The following is a 16,183-nucleotide window of genomic DNA, read 5'->3' as shown; positions in this document are numbered from 1 at the left end:
TGCTCATTTGCACTGGTAATATTTAGCCATGAGTTCGGCTTTGGAAAATGAATATGGACTCTTGCTTCCTTCCTGCTCCAAACTGGGGTTTAAGAAATGTCTGGTTCGGGTCCCAGTTCTTCCCTCTTTTATGGGATTTGGATCTTATCCCTGCCGTTCATCTGTATAATGGGCCGGGATGGTGAGGATAACTTTTTCTTAAGGGCAATGGGGCTGCTTGAGCAAAGAGCACCCTAACCTGCGTGCTCTTGGAAGAGGCTGTTTTAGAAGCCTCCAGTCAGCTGTGGAAATAGAAGTTCTGACAGACAGGGGCATCCATCACTCCGGAGGCGGGAAGGGCCAGGAGGCCACGTGGACACAGCAGCAGCACTTGTCAGAGCCCAGAAGGGCCTGGTGGAGGAAGCAGCAGGCAGTCACTTACTTGCTCATTAATATTATGTACCGCAGCTGGGGGACCCCCATTTCAAAGGGAGTTTAGAGCAGCCTCCGCAGCAGTTAATGGCTCAACAACTTTTTAAACAGCTGGGGAGGTGATCCAGAAGTATTTGGAGATGGAGGGGGTAGTCGATTTCAAATCGTCATGAAATGTCTTCATGTTTAATCCCCATAGCAGGAGTAGACAGAGGGTCTAGAAAAAGGCATTTTCACCCTCCTCTTTCTCTTATGACCAAGCATTTCCTATAAGATAAGGAAGCTTTAGCTTATACCTACAGGGGTTGACCAGAAGAAAAAGCGGCTGTTGGAGAAGGGCTAATAATCCTATGCTTCTTTCTAGGGAGTGGTTTTATGAGAAAACCCACAATTTTATAACGAGCACATTCGATATGGAAAATGGAACATGCAGAGGGTAAAACTAGTGATTTTGTTCATACGGGCTTCCCGGCCATTGCGATGCCCTCCAACCTGAAGCAGGAAGCCAACGATGGTTTGACCAAAGTGGAAGAAACTTCAAAATCACTGATAAACACAGGGCACATCAAGTGAGGCTAACTATATCTATTTCACTTGCTCACTCGCTTTTCTATATTTTTTATTTTGCTATTTCCTTATTTCTTTATGTTTAGCTAGACCTAGACACATGGATTAGAATTGGAATATCGGATTTGAAATATTCATCAGGTCATAAGCCTTCCCTGCCCCTCCTCACCCCATCCTTGGCATCCATGTGGAGCTGGCCAACTAAAGTGGCAGTGGACATTGATTCATCTGCGGTCGGAATCTGGAATTGGACCGAGAGCCAGCAGCTTACTTTCTAAATGTAGCAGAAACTTCCAGTAAGTGAAGAAGCTGAGAGCTAGCTGTATTTTACTACGCAGATCAGGGAAGCAGACTCAGCTGGTATTCAGGGAGGGGAGAGAAGAAGGAAGGCTTTCCGATTCCTCGTTCCAGGGCCACCCTGAATGGTGGCCGAGTTTTCATCCTTAGGTTCCACGAGATCTCTCTCCGTTATTTTATTTTTTTCTTTTTGCTTAAGCTAGTGTGAGTTGGTTCCTATTACTTGTTATCACAGACTTCTAATGAATGCACCAACTTCCAACTTGACGTGTGGGAAATTGCATCAAGACCTCTCTTTTCATTTACGGACCGTTAGTCTAATGGAGAACTCTGGGATGTCTGGGTGTTAGACATGTGGCGCACGCCAGCAAACTCTGGACGGCTAAAATGGACCAAAATAATCTGATCCTTCACAGGAATTCTGCAGGGGAACCGCTCAGGAACACCACCATGTGTCATCACCACTTTCTCCCTTGCATCTGGCACAGAGCACATGCTCCTAATAAACATACGCTGAGGTGGAAAACTACCCCAGAAGAAAGCTGTATTTCTTGAGTATGGATTCAGAATTTAAAATCTTGAGCGACGTGCTGAATTGCTTTCTATAGTTTTGCCTATGCTTGGGTTATTTTAAAGCATAAATACCATTGTGAGGAAGCCGGAGAAGCCGAAGTAGGCCTTCTGGGGTGCCCGGTTTCACCCGGGGAAGTGGTTATGTGGGTATGTTACCTTTGTGAGTGTTCACTGCGCTATCTACTTATCATTTAAGAGCTTTTCAGCATGTGTTATACTTTAAAAAGCATGGGAATTTTTTTTTTAAATTTTTTTTCTTAATGTGTTTATTTATTTTTGAGACAGAGAGAGACAGAGCATGAACGGGGGAGTGGCAGAGAGAGAGGGAGACACAGAATCAGAAGCAGGCTCCAGGCTCTGAGCCATCAGCACAGAGCCATCAGCACAGACTGGGAGATCGTGACCTGAGCGGAAGTTGGACGCTCAACCGACTGAGCCATCCAGGCACCCCCATGGGAATTTTTTTAACGTCTATTTATTTCTGAGAGAGAGAGAAAGAAAGAGCATGCACGGAGCAAGTGCACAAGCAGGGGAGGGGCAGAGACAGAGGGGGAGAGAGAATCCCAAGCAGGCTCCGCACTGTCAGTGCAGAGCCCCACATGGGACTCAATCCCACGAACCATGAGATCATGACCTGAGCTGAAATCAAGAGTTGGATGCTTAAGCGAGTGAGCCACCCAGGCGCCCCAGAAAGCACAGGAATTTTCAAGTGTGAAACAAAGCCCTAGCCAAATAGAAAGAGGAATGAGGAGGCTCATCATTTGGGTAGGGGCTCCCAATACTTGCTGGACAAACTGCTCTTTAAGATTAAAGTGACCCCAAGTCCCTAAAGCCACCTATTAAGAATTCTAGTATAACACCTAGTGTCTTCCAAGAAGAAAGCAGACTTTAGATAGCAACATTCCATTATTAGTCAGGACATAGTCTGTTTTGACCTCATTGAGAAAACAACGAAGGTCAATGTAAATGACGCTGTGCGGTTCTCATCCATCTCTCAGTCAGGATTTGCTCCATAGACTCTATCTGTGAATCAACATGGTTTTTTTTTTTTTTTCTTTCTAAATCTAAATCAGAAGCACACCATTAATGTGAGAGTGACCAGGAATGACTCCTTTCAGGTAAAATTTCAATTTGTTAGCATGTGAAATAGGGCTGTCTAAGCCTTCCATCTTGTAAGGTTTTATTTACTATCTTGGTTCTGTTATAACAGAAAGAGAGGCTTCCCTCTCTATGTTGACGGTACAGTTTTGCTGCTGTTATGCTAGAAAGGGCCTCAGGATTTAAGACATTAGTGTATCTGTTGGCTTGTACCTCTCCCAGCTCAACCCCTCACAGTTCTCTCTGGGAAGGCTAGAGCCTTCCAGATCTGAGAAAATGAACCTCAAAGAAACAGATTTGTCACCACATGGTGCAAACATTGTTCTTGTTCAGGACAATCTCTTTCCACAGTTTACCTGAGCTCTCTCCTGTGTTTTCATTAACATGGTGCAAACTTAGACGACTACCTTATGGATTGAAGGGTTGTGGTGGAACATCTTTCCTGGCACCAAAGGCTTAAAAAGAGTGGAAGAGAGAAAGCCACAGGGGCAGGTAAGAACTTTTTGGCCATCCAGGAATAGGAGGAAAGAGAGGAGTGAGAGACATTCTGAGCTTTAGCATAATAACTAGACTCCTCCATATTCTAGAAGAATTAGAAGTTCCGTTGGCACAGAGCTGTATGTTTAAAAACACCCAGAAGGGTGGCGTGGCCCATCTATAGGGCATGACAAGGCACGAGCAATTGAACACTGTTTGGAGAAGTGCATTGAAAGCATGGTCGTCGCTGACGTTGTGGTAAAATAAAATGGCACTCCCTCCAGTCCCTGCATATGGCAAGATGAGTGAGCTTGGGGGTCCGACTTGCCCTACGAGCTCTCCACGCCTTTCCATTGGATATGTGTTGTTACGGAGTTTGCTACTTGTAAACTTCTCAGTATAGCCTGGGGCAAGAACATACCTTCAGGAGGGCTGCGTGTCTTTACAGGAGTGCTAGGAAAAGTAAATATACTGCCTAATATCTCACGACTCTGATTATCCAGGAGACTCAACAGTAGGGGCTGAAGACTTTACCAAACAAGCCTCCAACTATGGCCTGACCCAGAGGCTGCACTTAGGGTAGGGCTGGGATGTGAGCAAGTCGTCCCGATCAAAGCCCTGCCTTTGGCCATGAGTGTGCTGCCACAACCTGGCCCGAACTAACTTGGCTCCTTTGTTTCCTTCACCCTCTGTCCTCTAGTCTGAGCAACAAAAATGGCAGATTTAGTGACTTGTCATAAAGGAAGCCCAGAGTCCAGAGAATGGAATTGTCACCAGTCTGCAGCTGAAATAGTCACTGCACCCTGGCAGTGGTCATGCTGGTCTCAGCTGAGCGGAGAAAGAACCACAGGAACAGGAACTCCCCCAGCACGCTCCTCTCCCAGGAAGTAAACACCTCAGACTGAGCCACCACAGCACCCAAAGCACAAGGTGATGGAGCCCCGGCTGAAGGCCTGACAGGAATGCTGAGCTCCGGCCGGGGGCTTCGAAAACACTGTGCTCTTTGCAGCTTTGGGGCCAGAATATCATCCTAAGCTAGATCACTGTAGCTTCAAGACTTTGAAGCTTTAAGACCTGGTGAGAGCAGTCTATTTCTTTATTAGCTGTAATGGTAGAATTACTAAAAAGTCCTTAAAATGAGCCCGTTGCACTGAGTATTAGAGGATGAATGAAGATGTCAGGAGCAAGCTTTGTTTTTCTCTCTTGGAGTCAAAGAACATTCTACAGAAGGGACCTTAATGACCAGCCAATCCAACCTACTCATTTCCTAGACAGGGAAAGTGAAACTCAGAGAACAGATGGGAGCTTAAAAATATATATGTTGTGGGGTTTTTTTTTTTCATTTCTTATTTTTATGAGCTTCGCGAAAGTGACCAGTGTCCTCTTGTTTCCTGGCTTTTGAAATCCAGGATGCAGACAGATCTAACCATCACTCATAGTTCAAACATACCTTGTACTTTCTTACCTCTTATCATTTCCCCATCACTTAGAATGCCAAACCCCATCTCCTCAGCCCTCCAACTTGCATTTTTTAAAAATGTTTATTTATTTATTTTGAGAGACACACAGAGAGAGGAAGCATGAGCAGGGGAGGGGCAGAGAGAGGGAGAATGAGAGCATCCCAAGTAGGCTCTGTGCTGTCGGCCAGCCCAGAGCCCAACATGGGGCTCCATCCCCCAAACTGTGAGATCATGACCTGAGCTGAAATCAAGAGCTGGGTGCTTAACCAACTGAGCCACCCAGGCGCCCCCAGCTTCCATTTTTTGAGTTTTCATCCATTCGTAATTAACTCAAAAACACCACTTCGAATAAAAATTTCCCTGCCGAAACAGAATTTCTTCCGTCCACAGCTACAACAATAGCACTGACATACTGTACCTATTATGGACGTGCAGCTTGCTTGCACTTAATACCACTCGGTCCTCACAATAACCACATGACCTTGACACTATCCTTAGTCACATTTTACAAATGAGGAAACTGAGGCACAGAGAAGTTAAGCCACTTTTGCAGGGTCACTCAGCTAGGAAATGGCTCTGATGGTTTATTATAAATATGCTACATACCATCACGATGCTGATAAGGAAAGGAAAATAAATTCTCCAAAAGGGTTTTTTTTTTTAAATATAAATAACTAAATCAACAAAATGATTACTATATTGGGATTGAAATTGTCTAGTGAGTGCATACAGAATTCCTGAATTCTCATACCGTCCCTAGGTCCAAGTTTGGTCAAAAGGATAAGGCACGGCTACTTGAACTTTCCTTTCAGGAAGTGAGCACGGCTGAAGTGTGGTGGAGACTGTTCTTTCAGGATGAAGCCCAGTGACTGTATCCGAGCCCTGCCTCTCTCACCTGATGTCCGTTACATTCCTTCAGGGGCAAACTGGTCGGCACTATAAAAAGTCTTTGCACATCACCCAGAAGGCAGATGTACCCCGACTACCGCAGACTTGAATACCACAGTCGGGTATGCGCACATTTTTCTAGAGATGGGTTTCATGATGTTTGCCAGGCTCCCCAAGGGGTCTATAAATAACAAATATTAAGAACGGTTGGCACTGTTACAGAGGCACTGTAGAGGCCGAAGAGTTCCATGGTTATGAAGGCAGAAGGAGAATTTCTGCAAAGATGAGAATTTGTGGTAGGATAGACAAATAAAATGATTTCTCTTAGCGGGCACGATGAGAGGGCGTGCCTATACATGGATAGCACAGGGTCCTCACAGGGTTAAAGCAGTCAGGAACCTGAGACACTTACCCATCCCTCCTGCCACCCCCAGCCCTTGACAGCTGAGGAATCTGAGACTTAGACAAATAGAATGACTCAGCCAAAGCCACAAAGTTCAGGACTGGGATAAACTAGAATCCAGCGCTCATTCTGTTTCATGGTCCCTCCACCTCAGCTGGTGGTCCCTCCTTAGTTTCATGGTCCCTCCACAGAGCATCCTATTAAAATGTTGACTTACAAGGAGGGGCCACACAAACCCCTCTACCTACACATGACCTGTGGAAGCAATGCTTTGTCATCTGGCTCCAGTGAACTTTATACAAGAACTAATCCTCTCCTAACTCTTTCTCTGCTCCCCAGTTTTACAACACTTTATAAGAATAGGACTGAACTGTGTACTTCTCCCCTGAAAGATGGCGAGTGGAGAGGGGAGGTGACCCACAGTCAGTGTTTTATTTTTATTTTTTGTTGCCATTAAATATCTTTCATGCTTCAGTTTCTGTCTCCTTTCTATAGCAAATGCCTCCGACTGCCACCCTTAGAACACCAGGAGGTAGAAGATGGTGTAAGCGTGAGAATTTATGCACTGTAATATCTTAAACCTCAAAACATCTGTACAAAAGCAAAAAATGATAATCCTCATTATCCTCACATCAGGGCCTTAATTTTAAGACGGCAAATATGGGGAGGTCTTTGGGACATCCAAAATGCAGGAAACATCCCCTTCCATTAAGTGGCCAGATGTATTTATGGTATATTCTGCAGAGCGATTATAGAAACAGATGCATATATTTCTATAACCATCTTTTCTGCCCAGGAGATCTGCAAGCATGTGGAAGGTTTGCCTTAGACCCAAAGAAAACTGAGGTGCAGAGACCAGGTGATTTGTCCTTGCTCACATAAGAAGTAGAAAGTTCTACCAAAGATAACTATCACTCTTCACTGTAAAATGAGGTGTTCATTTTAATAAAAATGTCACCATAAAGAAACAGCATATTTGATTCATAGAGGTTTTTTTTTTAAAGGAGCCTCTGTATGTGTGAAGTCATATCTGATAATATCTCAGAGAGAGTCTTCCCCCTTTTTTAAAAATAAAGAACTTTAAGAGCAAAGTGGGAGGGTTTTAATGTTTATAAATATAGACTAGGATTCCTATCATCTTTAACCAAGAATATGCCCCATTTCCTAGTTGCTTACCGGCTAAAAAAGTCCAGTTCTTAAGAAATCAAAGATACTTTATGATCTAAAATAATGCTGAGTATCAATCATGAGAATATACTTCCTCTTATGAGGATTCTACTCCGATAAACATCTCTTCTTAAAGATCACTATTGTTAATTAAGCTGAACCGAGAAATTGATGGCATTTTGCCCCTGGGATTCTTCACCATTTTGAACGGACCCCAGGGCATATCTTGTGTGAAAAGATTAGAACTGAAGGAAAACGTACAAGTAATCAGTCTAGTGTTCTACTCTGGGAAGGACTCTGACTTACAAGACACCTGAGAGGAAACCAAGCGGTATCTATTCGACTATGACCAATGTCAGGGAGCTCACAACCTCACCATGGTGTACCCCTCTGGTCAGCAATTTTAATCATTAAAAAAAATTTTTTTTAATGTTTATTTATTTTTGAGAGAGAGATAGAGCGTGAGAGGGGGAGGGGCAGAGAGACTGGGAGATGCAGAATCCGAAGCAGGCTCCAGGCTCTGAGCTGTCAGCACAGAGCCCGACGTGGGGCTCGAACTCACGAACCGCAAGATCATGATCTGAGCCAAAGTTGGCCGCTTAACCGACTGAGCCACCCAGGCGCCCCTCTTATCATTTTATAGTTCTCTTATTTTGAATAAATATCTACTTGCTCTTAACTTTGGCCCGCATCTGACTTCTGAAGTGACACAAAGTCTCCTCCTTCATCACATGTCAATTTTGAAGGCTTGATTCCCTGCTTCATGCTTTTGTTCTTCAGATAAAACGCTCTAGGTTTCTTTGCTTGTCTTCCTATGCCTGGGGTTCAGATCCATCAGTATCATCCTTTCCTAAGAAAGTCATTCTCCTCTCAATCTATTATAATTTACTAGTCTCCCTTTTAAAATGGCCACCTCAACATTTATGCACCTTTGGTAACTTCCAGAAATTGTTGCTGCTGATAAATGCCTTTGCTTTATAACTAGCCCTTTTTGGCCACGGTGCTTTGAGTGGCCACAGCTCTACGATCTGAGGACGTACCTTTGCCAAGGTCTCGTCATCCAGGTGATTCTTCTGAATCACATGTTGAAGTGCAAAATAAATTTTTTCCTGAAGCTTCTGGACCTTCCTTGGTTCTATCAGCCAGGCTCGGTCTGACAAAGGAAAAGAATTAGGTAAGAAGGGAGGGGATGTAACCTTTTATCTACATATATAAGTGCTTAGTTTCTGTTTACATAACCGCACATATTTTATAAGAAATACCCTGATGACAGTAATGTCAGATACATTGACACAGGAAATGAGGATGGAAGTAGTTAGAACCCAATGGTTCCAATAAGCACCAGTATTTTTTTTTTTTTTTATTGCCTGTGACCATTTACATCTCTCACTCTTTTTGGGGGACATATCCTTAGATTCTTTCAAAGTAGAAGTCAGTGACTTATGAAGAAAATGAATTATAGAAGTAAGAAAATCTGCACAGGACTGTTTTTTGTATTCAGGATTCCCCTTCCCTTTTTAAACTATAATTCCCCTTCCGTTTTTAAACTATGCTATAATTCATAGAATCTGCATGTATCAGTTTCAAAAATTTAATCCCCCAAATTTAACTAAGCTGTTTTTCTACATGGAATTTTAAAATGGTGGATAAAATAATCCCTCCTTTCCTTCCTTCCATCCTACCTTCTTTTCTTTTTTCCTTCCAACATCCCTCTCTTCATTCCCTCCCACCCCCTCCCTCCTCCCTTCCTTTCTTCCAAGAAGCTTTATATGCCATGGTGACAAAATTCAGCCCAACATCAATGCCTCAGGTTGGCGCTTCAATGAAGAGACATCTAGAGTCTCCAAATGATGAACAAATACTCATGGAAAAGAACTTGGAAATGATCCATCTGAACACAGTTCAGGTCAGGCAAGAAACTCGATTCTGTAATCCTAGACAGGGTAAGGACAAGTCTAGCCAACAGTTAAGCAAACCCTTACGTAAGTGAGCACAAAAGCCTTCAGTGACAATTGTCAATCAGAATAAATTAAGTTTCCTTCCCTCTCCCTTCCCTAAACTATCTGGAGCTGAACAGAGCGTGGCTATTAGGGTAAGAACTGGGGGAAGGGTGGGGTCTGGCATGAGATAGAGCAGGACATCTATCTGTCTTTCCTCTCTTTTTGAATGTGACACTAGGCCAGGGTGGCAGACGAGGTATTTGAGAGTTTCAGAAGGCTCTGAGTGTGGGTCTGCTACAAGGACTGGAAGATTTTCCACTAGGTAGAGTAAGAAATGTCCTGTTTCCAAACCCAGCAGAATTTGATGGCTATAGTATGTTCTGTTTGGAAAAAGGCTTATAATTCAGCTGAGTTCTGACCTATAAACAACAGGCTTGCCTTACATCTCGGGCAATTATCTTCATGGATTATTTAGGCTTGATATACCATGTCTTAAGTATTTGCTGCTAGGAATTTACTGGCTTATTACAAACGTACCTAATAAGGACAGTGAACTTTGGCAACACGTTCTTTGAGCAAGCAGGAACCCGAATGAAGCCTCCTCCCTCATCTTAGAACCACAGGCTTAGAATGAATCTAATGCTGAACTATATTCCATAAAAACAGTCAAATGCAATAAGAAAGTGGTAGCAAGGAAAATTATTTGGCATGTGGTTGCTATCAGATATAAATCTTTCTTGTCACTTCTCCCATTTATCTTTGTGCTTCTAGGCCTGGGAAACTTGGTCAGGTTCAAAAAAAAAAAAAAAGAAAAGAAAAAAAGTAAAACCAAAAGAGGCCTAGAGGAACAGCTTGATTGTAGACAGAGCCACAAAAGAAACTGTTAGTGATAACATGCCAAGTGATAATTTCCATTTTTGATAATGTGGTTAAATAAAAAACAGAAGCACATTAAAAAAAAAACCTTCATAAGACTTAAAAATAAATAGATAAAGCCTCACTGATAGGAAGGGTAGAGGCTGGGGTTATTGGTAGATATCACTAGAATGACACGTCAATGTACCGTCACCGGTGAGATTAATTTCTTCCAGCCCCACTGAAAACCATGTTAAGGTATCAGAAGGAATCTCGTCTCTAAGGTGGATTTTATAGAAAGAATGAGGCTCTTGGCCATAAAAATTATTAGGAATGGGTTCCAACAGAGAACTGTAAATGGCACTGCCGTCTCCTCACCGAATTCTAACTGAGCAGACAGCTGAGAGACTGAGTTCTCCTTCTGGCTGAACGAGCCACGTATTCATTAGCAATCTATACATTTTCGAGCTGGCATATACTTTTAAGCAGCATTTCAATTGCTACGATTCTGTGTGGCCTATAACCGTCACCCCTTACCTTCTCTGAAAATTTTGGTATTTTATTGCATTTTAGAGCTAGGTAGAAATGATCTTCATTATAATGAGGTCAAACCCTATTTATAGGCGAGGAAACTGCGGGTCTGGGACATCGAGCATTTAGGGTCTCACAGATAAATGATGACAGATCCCCGTTCTGGAATGTCCACTGGCACATCAGAGACTCTTCCTTTTCCAGTCTTTAGAGGGAGTCATTTTCCCCCTCTGTTGTCCGTACCTCCTTTTAAAGCCCCTAATATCACTAATTTAGGTGGAGAAGCCAACACAAGAGGTATTTAAAGAGGAGAAGGTGTTCGTTTTATTTACTTTTGTCCTCATGCTGGATCTCTCATTTAAATACATTTCTACTAAGTCTCACTTTTCTTCCTGGGCATTTTTTTTTTTTTTTTTGCGATGTCTTTTATTCTCAAAATCAAAATAGGACTTAGCTGTAACTCAGGCCGCCGTGTGTCCTCATTTATCTGTTAAGAAATGCTTTCGCTTCTCTGAATCTGGAGTGACCCTTAGCACACATCCTACTCTTGCTTGTGGGGCAAAATCGGTCATTTTAATTAATTTAAGGCTACTTTCCTTTGAGTGGTCCATAAATATCACAAGCTTGTCAAAGTAAACACAGTTCTTTTAAATTTCTGCTGACTACCTAGGTTTAGTGGGGATAATCCGCATTAAAGATAGGACTTTTTTTTTTTTTTTTTTTTTTTAAGACAGAGCCTCAGACCTCCTTACCTGGAGATATCAGAACAGCAGATGAGAACAAAGCAATCTCCTCCTCAGTCAGCTGCAAGGAACACAAATTCTTTGCAAAGTCAAATGCTTCATTCACTAGGTCATCAGAACCTGTAAGAGAAAGCGGATTGAGAACACTTGAATGGAATGGGGCAATAGTAAGAAAGTCCCATAGTCGAAAAGTTACTCAAGGACTTGCACATGAGGCAACAATATTTCCAAGTTCCTAATAATTATAGAATGAGGAAATTGGGAAACGTCTTGATCAAGTACGGAGTGTTGACGTCACCAATGAGGGGCTGACAGAAATGGTGTATGCTCATTGCCATGTTCCCCTGGGAAGATATAAACTAAATCTAATCTTGTAATGTTGAGATGAGCTCCAACTAGAAAAAATTTAATACATTATTTCGGGATCCTTTGGTATAGAGACAGCATTCACAGAAAACCTAAAACATGATGTATGAGGGGCCAAGGGCTGTCAGTCTTAGTGGCACTTGAACCTGGCAATTTAGAACGCCGAGAGGCCTCAAACTGAGATGTTAAAAACATCTTATAGATGGAAGATGAGGTACCTTTCAATTTGGTAACTTCCCTGGAAATCTTACGGAGGGGGCAGGTATTCACTGCTTTCTGCTTTCTGATGGATGCTTCAGGTCAGTCGCTTAGCAATTGTGAATTTTGGCATAATAATGCTTCATCCCTACACTGATCCTTGGTAAATGTTTATTTTATGAAGCTGGAAATACAGCCAAGTTGCCTGCCAAGACTTTTCCTCCTTTCTTGAAAGTCTAGCCTTGTAGATGACATGGATGTGTATCAACTGCAGAAGGGAAACGCTGCCTGTCGGATGGACTTGCTGTTAGCTACCATATCAGCTAACAGCACAAAAGGTGAAAGGGCACTGGCCTTCCGTGATGCCCGTGGGCCGGGTACGGAACAAGTGGCACCGTCATCGTGAAAACCTTTCCTGGCATCGGCCCATCTGCTAACGTTCTTCTTATCTGCACCGTGTACTGATGACTGGATGTGAATGGTACACGACACTCCCGAAGATTGACTCTGCCCGTGCCCACCCACAGGAAAGGTCTGGGGATCATTTGGGGCAGGTTGGCACCCACTCTATCTGTGCTTCCAGAGCTGCATGACTTAACAGGAAGAATGTCAGTGCTCTTAGCGAGAAGCCAGTGAAGAAGCTCTTCTTTTAATTAAATATCTTAACTAATGATTATCGATTTACATAAGAAACTTAAGAGATCACCCATGGACCACCAGAGGTCTACCTAATATACTCTGTGGGGCAGTAAGCTACAAGGAAAATACAAATTGATCCTTCAAAGAATGATCTAGAACACATCTCAGCTCTTCATTGATTTCTGAATGAGGTGTGGTCGATCTCAATGGGGTCTGTGGTTCTCTCCTGCCTTTCATATTAGGATGCACGATTGTGCATCTCACAGGTTGGATAAAATATTGGAGGCTCACCTGGTCCAGACCTTATCAAATGAGATACCAGTTCACATTAAAGAATCAAGGCATCTCATTTACCCACTTCGATCTGAGTGGAGAAACTGAAGGCAGCTAAGAAAATTATGTCACCACCAAAGGTAAACTTACCTAAGGCCTTGAACATCTGCATTCCTCCATATTTTCCTTCAAACAGAACAGTGTTGTTTAATGGGTTGAAGGCACGGCACATTCTCACTAAAACCACTTCCAGGCAACCTATGTATAAAAAAAAAAAAAAGAAAGAAAATAGGTATATATGTGCAATAGTAAAGCAATTCTTACTGTATTTAGGTCAACAGACTTAAAAAACATACCCATGCAGATGCACAGACACACACATTCAGAAACGCATCAAGATTTCTTCCCAAGTAAAAGATAACTATATTAGAAAGAAACCTCTCGACATGCTTACGTGAGGAATTAAAGATAAAATATACCTTAAAGGTGGCTAAAATGCAGGGCAGCAACAACACGTGTTGGGGAAGCATACATAGTTTTTGTTTTTTGTTTTCTGGACTAGTATTAAAGGTATTTTCCACTCATGAATTCACAAGGAGCTTTGCAGTTTGTTAACTTTTGTAAAAGTTTTGCTGTTGGGAAAACTTGCTCTCTGTTTCAGTTTTAAACATCCTCCATGTATATTTCAGCACAGGATGACTTTATACAGGAACCCCTTGAGGGTGTTTCTTGAGGGCACCATTTACATCTGATGTCTTGGAAATGAAGTTTTCTTGGTCAAATGAGTTTTGGCAAAATACTGAATATTATCTCACTTCAGAGAGTTATAATCCACATTCACAGATCGAAGGCTTGGGAAAGTCCCAACATGAAGGAACTTGTTCAACCTCAATGGGCCCAGCATTTCTCTGAGTTCACTGTTAGCCCGGTGAGGGCGGGACCTTTGTCCGAAGCCACAGGTAGTGGTGCTTATTTTATTCACTAGTATAGCTCCAGGACCTCGAAAAGTTCCTGGCACGTAAATAAATAAATATTTAGTGAGTGAATTAGTTTGCCACCTTTGTTTTTCCCTCTGAACATTTATTGATGCTCTGAGGAACCAGCGCTGTGCAGTTTCTCCACATTATGGACAAATGGGCTTTTGCCCCAAAGTGTGTTGGAAGGTGACGGCCAGACTCAGAAACCACAAATTTGCAGGAGAGCATGATACGGGTGCTTTGGTTACATCCGTGGTGTTCCCAAGGGACCCGTGGTGCCTTTCTTATGCTGCCACTTAATATTTATGTCTCTGTCTTCTTTTTTTTGATCTGCTGATTTCTCCTTGCTTTCCCTTATATGCCACCTAGCACAGGGGCTTACACATAGAAGGGGACTTGTCAATATTAATTAAAACAGTGTTTTTCCGACAAAAACAATAATAGGTACCGTTTATTGAGTATTTATAGGGTGGAAGTCACTTTCCTTGGCCCCTTACATTATTTTATTTGCTCCTTACAATACCATTTCAGGTGAATTTTTAAATGTTTATTTATTTGTTGAGAGAGAGAGAGAGAGAGGATCTGAAGCAAGCTCCACACTGACAGCAGCGAGCCCGACGTGGGGCTCGAACTCATGAACCGTGAAATCATGCTCTGAGCTGAAGTCAGATGCCTAACCGACTGAGCCACCCAGGTGCCTCCTGGGTGACTTTTATTAGCCCTTTCTTATAGGTGAGTTATAGGAGGCTTAAGGAGGTTACGTACTCTGCCTTTTATACTAGAGTCAACATTTTTACAGCAGCAGGGATGTTAAACGATTATATGGTGCAGTGGTTCTCCAATGTCAGTCTATGGACTGGTTATATCTGAGACTTGGCTGGAAAGACAGTGAAGTGGGCTCTGGGTTCTCTTCTAGGAGATTCAGACCCACGAGCCTCGGATGATGCCTCCGACTCAGAGCAGTCAATATTCTCCTCTGATGCTGCTGATGCAATTGTAAGTTTGGAATTCATTATTTCTGGTCCGTCTCTTCATTTTGCAAATGAGGAATCTGCCATCTACAGAGGTTAGCTCAAGGTCACGTATCAAATGTGGCAGATTTTTTTTTTTTTCCCAAGGAGAGCTGCAAAAATATGTTCCATCCCACATGCTTTTTAAGAGCCTTACCACTCCCCCATCAAGAAGGATCTATGTTCAGGGCGCCTGGGTGGCTCAGTCGGTTAAGCGTCCGACTCTTGGTTTCGGCCCAGGTCATGATCTCACGGCTTGTGAGTTTGAGCCCTGCATCGGGCTCGGTGCTGATGGTGCAGAGCCTGCTTGGGATTCTCTCTCCCTCCTTCTCTCACTGCCTCTCCCCTGCTTGCTCTCTCTCTCTCTCTCTCTCAAAATAAATAAATAAACTTAAAAAAAAAAAAAGGGTAGATCCAGTTCATCTACCCTTGAGCCCAGGTGAGCCGTCATGGCTGCCTTGACCAATAGAGTGGGGTGGAAATAGCACTGCATGACTTTTAAAGGTAAGCCAGAAAAATGCGATGCACTGTGGCCTTGTTCTCTTGGCGTGCTAGCTTTTGAAACCTCACAACCATGCTATGAGAAAGTCCAAGGGGCCCATGGAGACACTGACATGGAGAGGAACTGGGGCCTGTGGCTCAGAGCCTTGGCCAAACTCGGGATCGTCAATCAGCACACAGTGCCAGCCGTGTGAGGGAGACAATTTAAAAGCGGATCCTCCTGCCTTCTGTCAAGTCCCTCAGTGAACACCACATGGAACATTCCTTGCTGAGCCCTGCTCACATTGTAGCTTTGGGAGCAAAATAAATGATTACTGTCATCTTAACTAAGTTTTGGGGTTGTTTTTAGCCAGCAATAGATAACTGATAGGTCAAGTTCATGTTTGGGTCAAGGTCTGCATCAACTTTAATCACGTGGTGAGGAAGCAGCAGCGACTTATACCCTATTTGGCCCAAGTTCAAATGCCAGCTTTGCCATACGTTGGCTTTGTGATATTGAACACAGCCCTTCACTTCTCTGAATCTCCCCCTCCTTCTGTAAGATGGAAATAATACTGGTGTCACGAGACTAAACGAGCTGTCATGGGCAAACATTAACATACGCAGGTGGGTTATCACACGCACACGTATACATGTTATGCTTAGCACTCTGGCCCAGGTCCATGAGGGTTAACAAACACCATGGCGGCTCTTATTTTCTACTTTCAAAGCTGGGGGTCAGAGAAAGAAAATTTGTTTCCTGTTTGGGTAATACCATCCGTGAGGTCAGTCATGTGAGGAATTTCTTGAGCTCCTTCCTAAGTGTGCGT

At 43.1% G+C, this 16,183-nt stretch overlaps 1 protein-coding gene across 1 annotated transcript in view; it reads right to left on the bottom strand.

Annotated features, from left to right (window-relative positions):
* Window positions 1–16,183, bottom strand: part of RORB (RAR related orphan receptor B) — a 56,796-nt gene that overhangs the window by 3,827 nt on the left and 36,786 nt on the right. The window contains exons 7-9 of the mRNA XM_047096103.1: window positions 13,037–13,144; window positions 11,420–11,530; window positions 8,382–8,494 (exon numbers count right to left, since the gene is read on the bottom strand). Of these exons, the coding sequence (XP_046952059.1) occupies window positions 8,382–8,494; window positions 11,420–11,530; window positions 13,037–13,144 (332 nt within the window). The remainder of the gene's footprint in view (window positions 1–8,381; window positions 8,495–11,419; window positions 11,531–13,036; window positions 13,145–16,183) is intronic.

This window comes from Lynx rufus, unplaced genomic scaffold, assembly GCF_022079265.1.
Source record: "Lynx rufus isolate CCGP_SWC_20201006 ecotype Redwood Valley unplaced genomic scaffold, mLynRuf1.p SCAF_10, whole genome shotgun sequence".
Lineage (NCBI taxonomy): Eukaryota > Metazoa > Chordata > Mammalia > Carnivora > Felidae > Lynx > Lynx rufus.
The sequence above is the reverse complement of the archived record's forward strand: the minus strand, read 5'-3'. Positions and strand labels throughout refer to the sequence as shown.